Source organism: Suncus etruscus, chromosome 1 (genome assembly GCF_024139225.1).
Source record: "Suncus etruscus isolate mSunEtr1 chromosome 1, mSunEtr1.pri.cur, whole genome shotgun sequence".
In the NCBI taxonomy this organism is placed as follows: Eukaryota; Metazoa; Chordata; class Mammalia; order Eulipotyphla; family Soricidae; genus Suncus; species Suncus etruscus.
The window spans coordinates 206,981,028-206,996,298 of record NC_064848.1 but is presented as its reverse complement, the minus strand read 5'-3'; the positions used below and the strand labels follow the sequence as shown (position 1 = coordinate 206,996,298).

General features: G+C 56.8%; 1 protein-coding gene across 1 annotated transcript in view; it reads right to left on the bottom strand.

The window, feature by feature from the left end:
* Positions 1-11,786, bottom strand: part of RNF213 (ring finger protein 213) — a 65,810-nt gene extending 54,024 nt beyond the window's left edge. Inside the window, 13 exon segments of the mRNA XM_049768688.1 lie at positions 7-223; positions 987-1,184; positions 2,095-2,339; positions 2,751-3,022; positions 3,473-3,675; positions 3,951-4,109; positions 5,008-5,018; positions 5,443-5,889; positions 8,925-9,121; positions 9,187-9,240; positions 10,930-11,164; positions 11,310-11,361; positions 11,500-11,786. Of these exon segments, the coding sequence (XP_049624645.1) occupies positions 7-223; positions 987-1,184; positions 2,095-2,339; positions 2,751-3,022; positions 3,473-3,675; positions 3,951-4,109; positions 5,008-5,018; positions 5,443-5,889; positions 8,925-9,121; positions 9,187-9,240; positions 10,930-11,164; positions 11,310-11,361; positions 11,500-11,663 (2,454 nt within the window). The 5' untranslated portion in view covers positions 11,664-11,786.
* Between the last annotated feature and the right edge of the window lie 3,485 nt (positions 11,787-15,271).

Genomic DNA, 15,271 nt, shown 5'->3' with positions numbered 1-15,271 from the left:
ATGAACCTGCATATTGGAGATCTCCTTCTGTCTGCAGAGCCGGAGGTAGGTCCCCATCAGGCAGTCAACCACCTGCTCGGGGAAGTCACTCAGGTGGCCCTGGAAGTGGCTCATGTAAGAGGCTAGCTGGCCCAAGTGCAGCAGACTGAACCAGGAGCGAAAAAGGCAGGGGTCCAGCTTCAGCAAGTGTCCATTCTTCTTCATCAGCTCTAGAAGTGCCCCCCTATGAAGGAGGGGGTACAGAGAAGAACTGTGAGTGCAGGTAGGTGAGGGGGAGAGAATTCCACTAGAAGGCTGAAGGGTACCTGCGTGGATTCTGGAAGTCTGGGACGAAAGTTGGAGAGAGCTCAGTGGCTCTGTGTCCATCTCTGGGCACACAGGGCACATAGGACCCCCAGCACCAGAGTGACCCCAGCAGAGCAGCACCGAATGTGACCCCCAATACCAGAATAAAGAAAGGGGAAAGGTGCTGAGTAGGAAAGATCTATTGATGTCAGTGACCGACCCTGAGGATCCACCAGAACAAAAGAGATGGGGAACAGAGGGCTGGGCCTCTGGGGAACAGAAGCTTCTGAAGACTGCTGTGGGAAAGTCTGAGGTGGACCCTAGAAGAACCAGGGGACTGAGGGGCAGTGCAAGGACTGGAGTGTTGGTTCCATCCCGGCCCCAAAACAAGATAAAATGCAAACTAGTGGGGCCAGAGCGGTAGTGCACGCTAGCCTAGGATGGACTGCTGCTCGATCTCCCAGCACCCCATATGGTCCCCCTCACCCAAGCCAGGAGTGATTTCTGAGTGCACAGCCAGGAATAACCTCTGAGCGTCCCAGAATGTGGCCCAAGAACCAAAACTTAAATAAATAAATAAATAAATACATAAATAAATACATAAATAAATAAATAAATAAATAAAATGCAAACTGGGGTCAGGGTTGGGGCTCTGAGGTCAGACCCAGCTCAGGGGTTGGAGTCAGAGCACCCACACTCACTGTTCCGTCCGAATCTCCTGACATTTGGAGAGTTTGACTCCCTTGAGACCAGCCCAGGCCGTCTCTGACTGCTGCGGCATGTCGGACCAGGTCAGGGCTGATGGGGTGAGGTGGTGCAGCAGGGGCAGCGCACACACCCACAGGTGCACCCTTGAGTCCCTGCAGCGCTGGAACAGGTCTTCCAAGTCATTTTTCCAACTGCAGAGGAAGCCCCAGGTGAGCCGGTACATATTCTCCAAGGGAACTCAACTTGTGCCGCACAAGGGGGACAGCCGGATTATTGGGAAGGGCCCTTCCTCGGACTCATGTGGGAGATGAGGCTCCTGATGGGATCGTGTGGGATCCAGCCCCGAGAACCCAGAGCACGGAGCCTGTAATAGCCCATCATTGCAGCCCACAGCTCAAGTCCTCGGGCTCCTTCTAACCACCTGTACCAAGAGGACCAAAGGGACCAAAGGGACCCATGGTCCAGGGCTGCACCATCTCCACCAGGTCCCTGAGAGTCCACCCTGGTTCTGACCCTGGCAGAAGTCAGAAATATGTTCCAGCAATAGGGCGCTGACTTTGCACACAATTGACTAGGTACAAGGCAACCCATAGCGACCCCCTCGTGCCCTACGGGAATGATCCCTGAGCACTGCAAGTGTGGTCCCAAGACAAATGTTTTCTTTTTTGTTTTGTTTTTGGGCCACACCCGGCGGTGCTCAGGGATTCCTCCTGGCTGTCTGCTCAGAAATAGCTCCTGGCAGGCACGGGGAACCATATGGGACACCGGGATTCGAAACAACCCCTTAGGTCCTGGATGGGCTGCTTGCAAGGCAAACGCCGCTGTGCTATCTCTCCGGGCCCTCTTGTTTTTTGTTTTCTTTTTTGTTTTGTTTTTGGGTCCCAAGACAAATGGAAAAATCTAGCAGGCCCACATCCACCTAAGAGCCCCCACAAGCTGGCCGCGTGCAACCATGCCCCCTCACAGCCCAAATGGCCTTGGCAACAGCCACTGTGAGACTCCCACCAAGGCTCTGATTCTCAGTCTAGCCGCCCCCAGTGCACCCTGGTGACACCTCCCCAACAGGTAGGGGTGAGGACAATGACTAGGGCAGCAGACTACCTGTGCGGGGTGCTGTAAATGTGGTCCAGATCACTCCAAAAGCTGCCAGTGGCAGACCTGTGATACAGACAGCGGCATAACAGGCCCAGATCTTCCTCCAACACTGGCAGGATGAATTTTCGGACGCAGAAAAACACCATCAGGCCCAGCTTCAATGGGCTCTGAGGCCACCCTCTGGGCAGGGGGTCCCCATCCAATAACGACGCCAGCCGCTTCCTCAGGTAATGCCACAGATGCTCCCTCACCTGTTCCGAGGACAGAGCCCTGGGCATGGCAGAAGGCACAGAGCCCTGCCCCACCCTACTGCATCTCTCTGCATGGGCCACAACAATCCTCAGGGCAGGTGAGCACCAGGGAAGTGCCTGCACAGCACAGTTATCTTTCTGTTTTGTTTTGTTTTTGGTTTTGGGCCACCCAGCAGTGCTCAGGAGTTATTCCTGGTTCTCTACTCAGAAATCACTCCTGACAGGCAGGGGACCATAAGGGATGCAAGGATTTGAACCACTGTCTGTCCTGGATCAGCTGTTTGCAAAGCAGACACCCACCCTACCCTTGTGCTATCTCTCTGGCCCCACAGCACAGTATCAACCATACAGGGAGGAGGAGTATAGGGAACGCAGGGAAAGGGAAACAGCGGATCCTGGGGGAGTGGGTACCTCCTTTTCTCCATAGGGCAGGTCGGCCCAGGGGAGCAATTTGCCCTCGTAGACTATGGGCCTGCGGAGCACCTCGAAGAGCTGCTGCATCTGGCTACAGAAGGCCGCCACATTGGCTGCAGTCCACGTCCCCAGCACACCAAACACGCTGTTCAGCATCTCGGTTGCGGCCAACTGCTTCCCCTGCACCACCAAATTCGGGTGGAATAAGTTGGAGATGGACTTCATGAAGCTGGGCTTCCTGCAGACGATGTCATCGTACTGGTGCCAGTCTGGGGAGCAGATGGAAGGGTGGGGTAAAGATAGGGGGATGAGGGGGAGATAGAAAGGGAGGGGAAAAAGAGCGAAGGAGAGTGGAGAAGAGAAAGGAAGAAAGGGAGAGAGGGAAATGAGGAGGGGGTGAGAGGGCGAGAGTGAGAGGAAAGAGGAAGAGAGGGAGAAAGAAAGGAACAAGTGGTTGTTCTTTCGTAGAAGATTTAGGGACACACCCAGCTATGCTCCTGGCTCTGTGCGGGGCTCAGTGACCCTTACAGGGAGGTCAGACTGAACCAGGATCAGCTGCCCTCTCTCCCCACTGTACTATTTCTCCAGCATCTGTAGCACCTGGCAGGACTGGCCCCGAAGTCCCTGTGTTACCCCCGCCAACCACAGGAGCAGCTCAGGATAGAGCTGTGCTGAACCCATCCACTGGCTCCATTCATGCCCACCTGCAACCTTCTCACCTCCAGTGTCCAGCAAGTGCGGCTTCACGACCAGGCAACGGTTGATGTGCTGCCCTTTCTTGGCTGGAGTCTTGTAGATGAACTCGTACTCAAAGCTGCCCTGGCCGCGGTCCACTGTGTACTTGTAAGGGATGGCCTTGTCCAGGTAGCACTGCAAAAGGACAGTGCTGCCTTCCACCAAGAAGCCGTGGCCCTCTAAGATCCTGGAAAGGATGGGGAAGCTCCTGGTCACCCAGACCCTACCTGGGACCCCGATCCCCTGCTACACAGCACCCCAAGAGCAGGCACCCAGAACAGCGTGGCGAGGGGCTCATAGGACAGGAGTGCTGGAGACTCCTTTTCCCAGCATCAAGTACATCAGCAATGGGATGAATAGGCTCTCCCAAAGCCACAGAAGAGAGTGCCCAGAGCACAGGCCCAGGCATCATGCGCAGGCCCATATCCCTCCTCCCCTGCCCTCCCAGCCAGGAGCACTCACCGGCTGCAATGCAACTCGCACACTTCCCTCTTCCACTCCGGCTTCCCAAACTCCTCCCCGCCCCGGATGACAACACGGTGATGTTGGGGGTCAAAGTTAAAGTCCTTGGATAGGATGGCGTGGAAGTAAATGGTGACAACAGGCTCCGAACTAGATGCGCTACAAGGGACATGAGCGAGACCCGTCACAGTGCGTTTCTGTGACCAACCCCACACGCTTCTGTCCCCATGACCACCCCGTGACTGTGGCTATCCCCATAACCATCTCTGTGACCATCTGGTGACTGTCCCCAGAACTGTCCCTGCAACGCACAGCCATGACTCTTTCTCAGCTGGCACCTGTCTGTCCTAACATGTGGAGAATGCAGCATGGGGGACGGTCTGCCCCACTGTCCAATGCCAAAGCCCCTGGGATGGGGGAGGCACTTGAGCCACTTGGAATGAGCATGGGGTTCCCCCATCTTCCTGAGTGGTCTTACCCCCCACAGATCCACAGAAAGGTGGCTGCAGCCTCATGGGAGCACTCATGGGCACTGGGTGGGCACAAGGCTGTCCCCTGGCGCTGCTCCACTCAGAGCCCTGGCCCATCTCCCATGACCCTTTGTCCCTCCCCTGACACCCCCCCCCCCACTCTCCTGACCTCCCCATCTCTGCTGACTTTTGAGTGTCTGGTTTCACTTCCTCCTGTTTCCTTGATTTCTCTCCAGTCTTGGCTGTCCTGGGCTCGCTTTTCTTTTCCTAGAGTGAAAAACCAAACCCAAATCTATGAAACCAAATACTCAATTTGCCCCCCAGAGCAGCCAGAAGGTCCCATCTCCCCAAATTTTCTTCTTTTAGAACTTCTGGCCTCCTACCACCCAAGTTACATGTGAGAGCCATAGTGTCCCTTCCCCTCAGTCCCTCCTCCCCAGATCCCAGGACACCTCACAGCCTCCTGACAACTCCCTGATCCCTGTACCCCAGGGCCTTGCACATACCCCCTCTTCCAGGCCTGCACTCTGCCCAGTGCACCTGGCAGGTCAGACTGGGCTGAGTCTTTCTCCCTAACACAGACCCACCCGCCCAGGGCCTAAGAGGGCAGGAGCTCCAGGGTGGCCAGGCTGGAAGGAAATTAGTTATCTGGGAGCATTCCTGGGACCCAGGGGTGCCCACTGGTGGCTGTTTGCTTTTCAGAGCCTGATTTTTAGTGTCTTTCTTAGCTCCTTTCCTGGAATTAGCCGGCACCACTGTGGCCTCAATGTACTGAAATCAAGTTCACAAGGGACCACATGAGGGGCTAGCATAAACCAGACTCCAGATGGGCCCACCTAAGGGTCATCAAGCCCCAGTTCAGTGATGCTGCTCTCCGCCCCTCCTGCAGAGCAAAACCAGGGACCCTGCCCAGATGGGAGTGAACTCAAATCTGGGGTGTACAGAACTCAGAGCAGGAGTACAGTACATGGCACTCTGGGCCATCCCACATGTCCCCCAGGGCATGATGCCCCCTTGCTCACCGATGCTTGTGGTGCTCCTGGGGCTGGAGAGCCCTCTCCCTTCTGCTTAGGTTCCTGGGCAGCTCCATCCTCCTTGGGGGGTCCCCCCTTGTGGGCATTGGGGTCTGGGCCAGCCCCTTTGGATGGGAGGCTCCCATCCTGGGAGGTGGCTAGGTGTGGCTGCTGCTTCTTCTTCATTTCTGGAGGGTCCCCTTCCAACCCAGTGCTTCCCACAGTGGGTGACGCCATCCCTTGGGAGGCGCAGGGACCATCCAGGGGGGTGGAAATGACCTCAGGGCACGTGTCCATCTGCTTGTGGTCAGGAGCACTTGGGATGGGTGATGTGAGAGTGCCAAGTGACTCTGGGCACGCAGGGCCAGGAGTCTGGTGGCCAGCAGGTAGGGGGCCACCCTGGGTCTGAGGCGGCAGAACCTGCTTCTTTTCCTGGGTGGGCTTAGTGCCTGCCCACTGTTGAGGGGAACCCTTTGTCAGGTTCAGACTGCACTGGTCAGAGCGCTGCTCCTCAGACAGGGACATTTTCTTTCTTTTCTTCCTCCTCTGACTTTTGCTCTAAACAAAAGGAAAAAGGGAAGTGAGTTTTAGTTTAATTTGTTGGGCCCCCAAAGTCTACGATGATAATTCCTGCCAGGTTTTTTATTTATTTATTTATTTTTGGTTTGGGGGGGTCACACCTGGTGGCACTCAGCGGTTACTCCTGGCTCAATGCTCAGAAACCACCCTAGGCAGGCTTGGGAGACCACTGTTACCCCTCCCCCCACTTCCTGCCTCTCTCACCCAGAAAGGGAGACCCTGCCACAGCTGGGAGGGGTGAGGCAGATGCAGCAAGAGAGAGGCAGAGGGGCCCCAGCGGTGTTTGCCTTGCAAGCAGCCGATCCAGGACCTAAGGTGGTTGGTTCGAATCCCTGTGTCCCATATGGTCCCCCGTGCCTGCCAGGAGCTATTTCTGAGCAGACAGCCAGGAGTGACCCCTGAGCACCGCCGGGTGTGGCCCAAAAACCAAAAAAGAAAAAAAAAAAGAGAGAGAGGCAGAGGCTGATAGATGGATGGAGGGCAGCTGAAGGATGCTGCTTACAAAGCTTAGCTTAAGAGACCATGTGAAAAATATGCACATGGTGGTTAGGGCCTTGTAATAAAGCTGATGTCTCCAGAAACTTCACCTGACCGCCAGTGGATCAAGGCAGTGGATACCCTTCCCCCAACTTCCTGCCTATCTTACCTGGATTGAGACCTTCCCACAGCTGGGAGGGGCTGTAGTTGGTCATTTAAGGGGTTGCGGGGGGGGGGGGGGGGGGTAGGGAGAGACAGACTCAGCAGAGTTGGAGCAAGAGGTGAGACAGAAGGAATGAAGAGGGACCAGAGATAGCATGGAGGTAGGGCATTTGCCTTGCATGCAGAAGGATGATGTTTCGAATCCCGGCATCCTATAGGGTCCCGGAGCCTGAGACTGCCAGGAGGAACTGCCAGCGTAGAGCCAGGAGGAACCCCTGAGCGCTGAAACTTCATCTGAGCGCCTGTGAATCATTTCCTCGCCGTTATCCTGAACCCATGGTCTGAAGGGCTGCAGGTGCCAGGCTGGGCCAAGAAAGGCCTCACCACGTGCACCTCTGGGACTTTATAACAGGGGCCGGAGAGGTAGCATGGAGGTAAAGCATTTGCCTTGTATGCAGAAGGCCAGTGGTTCGAATCCCGGCATCCCGTATGGTCCCCTGAGCCTGCCAGGAGCGATTTCTGAGTGTAAAGCCAGGAGTGACCCCTGGGCGCTGCTGGGTGTGACCCAAAACCCAAAATAATAATAATTAATGCAACAATCATATGGGTTGCCAGGAATCCAACCGAGGTCCATCAGGGTTGGCCACTGCCAGGCAAAGGCCCTACTGCTGTGTTACAGCTCCAGCCCCTTCCGGCCAGTCCCTTCACCAGGCAGGAAGTTGGAACTTGGAGGCAGTGAAGAGGGTGGGGCCATATCACCAAGACCTCTGATTGGGCATCTTCAAACCTCATTTGCATGTAGAAGCTAATTAGTCTTTCCAATGACCAATCAGATAACAGAAAGAACTGGGTGGGAAGTTGGGGGACTGGAAAGGGGGGGTGGGAAGAAAGGGGGAAGGGGGAAATGGGAAGAGGGAAAAGTAAAGGAGGAGTGAGAAGTGGGAAGGGAGAAAGGGAATAGGGAAGGAGGAGGAGGGAAGTGGAGAGAGGGGGAAAAGGAAGAGTGAAGGGGTTAGGCCCTAACCGTTAGGGGAAGTGGAAAGTGGGAAGGGGAAGTGAAAAGGATGTATTAAAGGGAAGGGGAAATAGGAAGAGGGAAGAGTAAAGGGGGAGTGGGAAGTGGGAAGAGGTATGGGAGAAGGGGAATTGGGAAAGAGGAAAAGGGAAGTGGAAAGGGAAATAGGAAGGGGAAGTGAAAAGGATGTACTAAAGGGAAGGGGAAATAGGAAGAGGGAAGAGTAAAGGGGGAGTGGGAAGAGGGATGGGAGAAGGGGAATTGGGAAAAAGAAAAAGGGAAGTGGAAAGAGGGAAATAGGAAGAGTGAAGGGTTTGGGGGAAGTGGAAAGGGAAAGTGGAAAGGATGTATGAAAGGGAAGAGGGAAGAGGAAAGGGAGAAAGAGAATATGGAAGGAGGAAGAGGGAAGTGAAAAGAGGGAAATAAGAAGAGTGAAGGGGTTGGGGAGGTGAAAAGTGGGAAGGGGAAGTAGAAAGGATGTTAAAGGGAAGGGGAAATAGAAAGAAGGAAGAGCACGGGGAATGGGAAGTGGGAAAGGAAAGGGAGAAGGGGAATTGGGAAAAAGGAAAGGAAAGGGGAAATACGAAGAGTGAAGGGGCTAGGGGGAAGTAGAAAGGGGAAGTGGGGAAGGATGTGTGAAAGGGAAGGGGAAATGGGAAGAGTAAAGAGGCAAGGGGAGTGGGAAGAGGGAAGGCAAAAGGGAAATGGGGAAGGAGGAAGAGGGAAGTAGAAAGGGGAAAATGGAAAGGGAAGTGGGAAGGAAGTGGGGAAGGATGTGTGAAAGGGAAAATAGGTTGGGGCTGGAGAGATAGCATGGAGGTAAGGTGTTTGCCTTTCATGCAGGAGGTCATCGGTTCGAATCCCGGCGTCCCATATGGTCCCCCGTGCCTGCCAGGAGCAATTTCTGAGCATGGAGCCAGGAGTAACCCCTGAGCACTGCTGGGTGTGACCCAAAAACCACAAAAAAAAAAAAAAAAAAAAAAAAAAAAAAAAAAAAAAGAAAGGGAAAATAGGAAAAGGGGAAAGGGAAGTGAAGGGGGAAGGGAACGTGAGAAGGTTGGGAAGGAGGATGTGGGAAGGGGAAGCAGGAAGCAAAAAAGGAAGAGGGAAATGGGAGGGGGAAGTGGGAGGAAGGAGGAAGCTGGAAGAGGGAAGTGGTAGGTGGGAGGGAGTGTGGCTGTGGGGTCAACAGGGGCACCGTGGGAGCAAGTGGTGGCAGGCTCAGAGGTCCCCCACCACCACCCCCGGGGCCTCTCACCATCGGGGTGGTCCAGGAGCAGTCGGAGGGCGGCTCTTCGGGCTCCTGCCAGGCTCCAGAGCCCAGGGACACGGACGAGAAGGCAGCGGGGTCGGCCTTCAGCTCCTGCCCGAGCTCCACATCGCCCTGGCACGGGCCTTCGCCCTCAGGGGCCCGGGGGGCCTCGGGGGCCACTTGCTGCGGGGGTTCCTGGGGACCTAAAGGGCAGAGGCAGGGTCAGGGTCAGGGTCGGGGACAGACAGGGAGGCCCGAGAACCAGAACCTTCTTCCCCGGCCTGCCTGGGCGCCTCCTCCAGGAGCTGGGGCCGGCAAGGGGCTGGGCCCAGAAAGCAGCGGGGTCAAGGCCGGAGTGCAGAGTGCGACCCCATCCCGCCCCTCCTGCTGTCCCCTCAGCATGTCCCGTCCATCTCTCCCACCACCACCGGTCCAGCCCGCCATCCCCCTGCAGCGCCTCAGCCCCCGTGGCCCCGCCCCTGCCCTTGACCCCGCCTCGACCCTGTGGCCACGCCCCCAGTCCAAGTGGCCTCGCCCCCTTGGCCCCGCCCGCAGCCCTCTGGCCTTGCCATGTGCTGGTGGGGGAACAGGGCCCAGCTCACACCAGCAGCAGTGAGACCCCACGAAGCAGCACTCCAAAATGCTCACTGTGCCCCCATAAGAGACAAGGGACCCCCCTCAGGAGGGTGTGGCCAGAGAGGGTCAGGAGGCCCGGGAAAAAGCTGCAGGGCAAAAAAGCATCAGGAGCCCAGATTGTCCCTGGAAGTAACTGAGTCTCTCAGACCTGACTGCCCAGGGTTCCCCCACCACTCCCCAGCAGCTGGGAGGGGCCCCTGCAAGGCCCCAGGTGCCCCCTGAAGCCTGGCCAGCCAGCCTGAGGAGGGACAGCTTCTTATCCTGTGGGCAGAGGAACAGAGCCTTCCCCAAAGGGAACCAGACCCCAGAGTTGTCCCCCATATCCACCTATGGCACCCTGCAGCCTACCCCAGTACAGGAGTCCAGCGCCCAGCAATCACTGCCTGCCAGGTAGGTGATACCCCAGACCAAGGCACCCCACCTGCCTCCTCCGTCCCTTCCCACCCAGACATCTCCCGGTGCCTGCTGATGGCTTTAAGCTCTCTGAGCCCTCCTCCACCCCCAAGAGACAAGGGTCCCAGAGACCCACCTCCCAGCCAGCTGAATAGAGGAGTGAGCAGGTTCAGCACCCAGAAAGCGACTAGTCGCACCTTGTCACACCTCAGGAGGCTCACAGAAGCCGGGAGCAGGAACAGGCAGCGGAAGGACAGAGAAGAGAAAGTCTGAACCTTGCCCTAAAGCAGCCCTGCAGGGTGTGTGTGTGTGTGTGTGTGTGTTAGAAGCTGAACTCTGTATGAACACACATGTACACACACATGCAGGCATACATCAAACACGAATGGGCATGCACCAGTGTGTGCAAACATGCAAAAACACACGCACATAAGCATGCTGATGCACAAAGGCACCCCGACCCCCAACCATGCAAATGTCCACACATGTGCCCAAACACAGGTGAATGCCTGTGCAGAAGCATGCAGAGGCACGTATGATGGCACGTGACACTCAGTTCACAAACATGTATGAACAGGTGTGTGAGCACTCAGTTCACATACAAACACACACATGAACAGGTGTGAACATTCCGTGCACATCCAAACACATTCGTGCCACTGTGGATGTGCTTGAGCACGGCATTGCAGGCAAGTGAGCAGACATACAAGCGAACCTCATACGGTTCACATGCCTGTCTGAACACACACGCGTGCAGGTGTGACAGGTGAGCTCAAGAGTTGGTCACTGGGCCCCAGCTTGGGGCTTTGTTGGGACTAGCAGTAGAGAAGACATCTACAAGGAGGGAGGGAGAGAGAGTGACAGAGAGAGAGAGACAGAAAGACAGAGACAGAGAGCAAGAGAGAGAGAGAGAGAGAGAGAGAGAGAGAGAGAGAGAGAGAGAGAGAGAGAGAGAGAGAGAGAGAGAGAGCGCAAAGGGCACCTTCACCCACATCCACAACCTGACTGCGCACTGAGTTTGGTAGCAGAGTCAAGTTAAAGCAGGAGGAAGGGCGGGGTGGGGAGGGCAGGGGCGCTGCCCTCCACCCTTTGTGTCGGTGCAAGACTTGGTGCCAAGGGTGCAGGCGGTGCATTGTGTCGGGGAGGTGGCGTGCTCTGAAGGCTTTTCCTGAGCTGGGGACACTACTATCCAGAAAGCCACAGAGGCAGGGGAGAGCCTGCCGGGAACAAGACATAGCTGGAAGGATGGGGCGGCCTGGCGCAGTGGGGCTGGGAGCCTAAGCAGGCAATTGGGAAGCACGGAGCTGGGCATCCCAGCCAGGGCCACAGAGTGCTGTCAAAAGGACCCCCAGGAGAGCCCACCATCGCAGGTGGCTCCCTCATCCCCAGGGGGGCTGTGGGCTGGGGCTTGGGGCTGTTCCCAGGGGGAACAGGACCGGGAGAGCCAAGACCGAAGCCAGAAAAGTGTCGCAGCAGCCCAGGCACTTGCAGCCAAAGCAGTAGCCGCCAGCAGGCGCTTCCAGGAAGGGGCCGGTCGGGCAGGGGTTTTCACTCCCCAGGGTCTCCTCTGATGGGCGATGGGGCGCGCAGGGACCCCCAGCACCTCCCAGGGGCCTCACCGGTCAGGGGGGCCGTAGGCTGCATCTTCTGGCCACAGTTGCTGCAGAACTTGGGGGCTTCCTCCTTGGAGACGAAATTGCAAGCGGAGCACCGCATCCTGCCCGGCGTGTTGGGTTGGCTCCGAGCAGAAATCCTCCGCAGGGCCGGGCGCCCCGCTAAGTACCGGGCCGCCTGTCACATGACCTCAGTTTCAGTTTCAATTTCTGGAAAAATGAACTAAACAGCGGAAGGTTCTCGGCTGAAAGGAAACTTGCTGGCTGGTCACCCCTTCCCCCCCCACTGTCTGTCTAGGCGCAGCCAGGCTGGAGCTCCGCTTCGACTGTACCTGCTGCTCCCCAGGGCCCCCCACCTAGCAAAAGACCCAGACTCAGCCCCAGCCTGCTCCTCCGTGATTTGGGAGGCACAGGGCTCTGAGATGAGGACTGGGGGTCACACTGCTCCGCTGGAGGCGACCCTGTCTGCACCCACTAGCTCACTTCCCTTACCCAACTACTGCACATTCTGGGGTGGTGGGGCAAATGCAACCCCCAGAGTGTAGGGTACTTCTGCGGGTCTCAGCTTGCAGTTCTGCGCGAGAAATCGGACAGAGTCAAGGGTGCATTTTTCGGTCAGGGCTGTTGAGCAGCTTCTTGGAGCTTATGGAGACAGCCAGACTTTTTTCCTGCTGCTTTTCCTGCCACTTTTGTTAGCCAATAGTGGAACCGAAATCACCTGAGGGTCAGGGTTGATGTAATGAAGGGGACTTGTGCTAATTAACTCAGAAAAGTTGAAAAAGTAAAGTGATTTTACCTGTGAAGGACAACACCAGAGCACGTGGGACCCAGAACGCAGAGCCAGGAAAGAGCCCTGGGTAGCCCCCAACTCTCAGCAGGAGAGGGGTAAGGTCACATGACTCTCTGAGCCCAGGGGAGCAAGGTCACATGACTCTCTGAGCCCACGGGAGCAAGGGATCCTCTTATTGCCATTCCTGGTTTGGGGCTTCTCCCAGCTCCGCCCATCTGGCAGCCTTTGTCCCAGCAGGAAGGAACTTCAGGAATTTCGTACCTAGGTACAATTCACTCCAGCCTCTCCCTGCCACCCCGCCCCTCCCATACCTACCTCCCCTCCTCTCCAGCCGCCCAGGTGTGGTTCTCTAACCTCTTGCCCCTCATTAGAAGTTGACCTGACTCTCCACCAGCCTACAGGACAGAGGGGAAGGGGTGCCCCCACTCCCCTACACAATAAGGCTCCCCCAATCCACACCCTGATCCTGATCCTGATCCTGGGTCTGCGGGGCTGGAAGGTCCTTCTACTGCCACCCTCTGCTTCAGGCCTCGGACACAAGCACTGACTGGACCTATGCTGGACCCCAAAACCTCTGGATCCTGTGGATCTCATTGTTTGGGGACTTGGACACAGAGACAAGAAGTGCTAGGGCCAGACTGGTGGGGATCACTGCACCCCCATGCCCTTGGCCAGATCCCACCTGCACTGTTCTTTCTCCAGCCCTGGAAATCCAGCAGAGAGGGGCTAGGGTGGGGCTCCTGGTCCCCGCACTGCAGAGTTGGGGTGAGGTTCCCAAGTTAGGAGGTGCAGAGAGGGGACTCTACTCAGCCCCGGGGTTCTTTCCTGCTGCAGCTGCATCCTCCTTACCCTGCAGGAGCTTCTGGCCAAACCCCACATACCCAAAGGGCCACCGACCTGCACGCCCCTCTCAAGGGCAACCTGACTTGGGGTTTGGCCTCACCCAACTTGGGCTTCTTCTTCTGGACCAGGCCCAGACAGGAAGCCCCCCCCCACCCCCGCTGACTAGCCCTGGCTGCTCATACCTGTGTCCGCAGCCCACCAGCCCCTCCTGCCCTATCAAGATCCCATCCTGTGACCACAGGGTCAGCATGGGGCTGGGACTTCCTGCTGGCACCTTGTGGCCCCAACCTGGCCCAGTCCCAGTCCGGAGACACCTCCAGCACATAGAATGGTGTCCGGTGACAGGGAGAGAACCCCAAATTCCTCCAGGGGCAAGATCCCAAGTTTCTAGGCTGGGCTTCCCGAACGCTGTAAGGCTCCACTCAAGGTATCCAGCCCCAGTAGATTGGGTCTGAAGCAGGTTCACCTCGAGAATTAATAAACCAAGACAGATATACAGGAGAAAAGCATGGGGGGGGGGATTCCAGCCTGGTGATCTGAGAGCTCCCCAAACCAACCTCTCCACTATCTTACACTAGCCCAAAGCACAACCGGAATGGGGGAGGATCAAGGGGCGAATCAAAGAACTTTCCCAAGTCCTGGTGGGTTTTTTGCAAGTCAAAAGTGGTGGGTGCAGGGAAAAGAAACTGGGAGTCATTGTTTTGGGGAAAGCAGGATGAGATCAACACCCCATATCTTCACCAGCTCTCACCTCAGCCAGGAGCAGGACACTGACTCGGGTGGGAGATCGCAGCCCCAGTCCCCCAGTCCCTATGGCCAGCCCTCTGGCTGGAATGAACCTGGGGAGGTGATCCACACCCCACAGCACCCACCATCCTCACCCTGCGCCAGGTCTCTAGCTGAGTGTGACCCCCACGGCCTGTTCCCAATCTCAGTGTCCATGTCCTCCCCTGAGGCTGTACCTGCTCTCGGGGCACTAAGGCAGGAGGAGAAGGAGGACAAGAAAGAAGGATCAGCAACACAGGCTTGGCTGATCTCAGCAAAGCCCAAGGCAGTGGGGATGGGAGAGAGGCCAGGCAGGGCACCCCCCCATTCCCCAGCTCCCCAGTTGGAGCCCAAGAATACAGGTTTCCTACTAACACTGCACCCTCATCCCAGGTGGGAAAGCAGCAGCTTGGTGGGGGATGGGGGGTGGACAGCAGGATCCAGGCCTGAGCCTCTGAGAAGAAGGAAATGGACCTTGGTCCCTCCCTGGATAGGAGCTGGGAGCCCCTATTATCAAGAGTGGGGAGTACTCCATTAGCCCCCCAGGACAGGAGCAGATAGCATCTCCGGACAGGAGTGGAAGCATTCCATTAGCTGGAGCCAGAGAGCACCTCAGTATCAAGAGCAGGAGGACTCCATTGTCAAGAATGGAGAGGAACTCATTAGCAGGAGAAGGGATCACCCTGTTATCAAGAGTGGGGAGCACCCCATTGGCAGGAGTAGGGGAATACCACCACGGTTAGTATCAGGGAGCACCCCAAGGACAGGAGCAGGGAGCCACCCATTAGCAGTTTTGAAGACAGATGGGGCAGACAGGGCAGAGGGAGGAGACCAGAACAGAAGAGCCTGTGAGTGAGGGGTGCAGTCACCACAAGCAGAGGGGTCAAGGAAGGGCGGATGTGGCATGAGTGGAGGGTGAGGTTAGGGTCCAGAAGCAGTGCAGAGGGGAGCAGCTCTATTGCCCCAGGGTGATCCCAGCAGGCTGTCTGGGGAGGGGGGCCTCTGGACCACTCAGCAGTCGCTCACTTTCAGCCTCCCTCTGAGCTCAGCCACCCCCCTTCAGACTTCGACTTCCTTGTTTTCCACCACTCTTGGTGAAGTTCACACTGCTCCAGGCTTGGGAGGCTCAGGGGTCCCTCCCCGAAGTGCCAGGGATCAAACCAGGGCCGCCCAAGGACAGAGCAAGAGCACTGTGGGGAGAGTGCTTGCCTTGTCCACAGCCAACCTGGGTTGACAGCCAACCCAGTTTCCATCTCCAGAATCCCATAGGAGTAATTCCTGAGTGCAGAGCCAGGAGGAACCCCTGAGAGCGG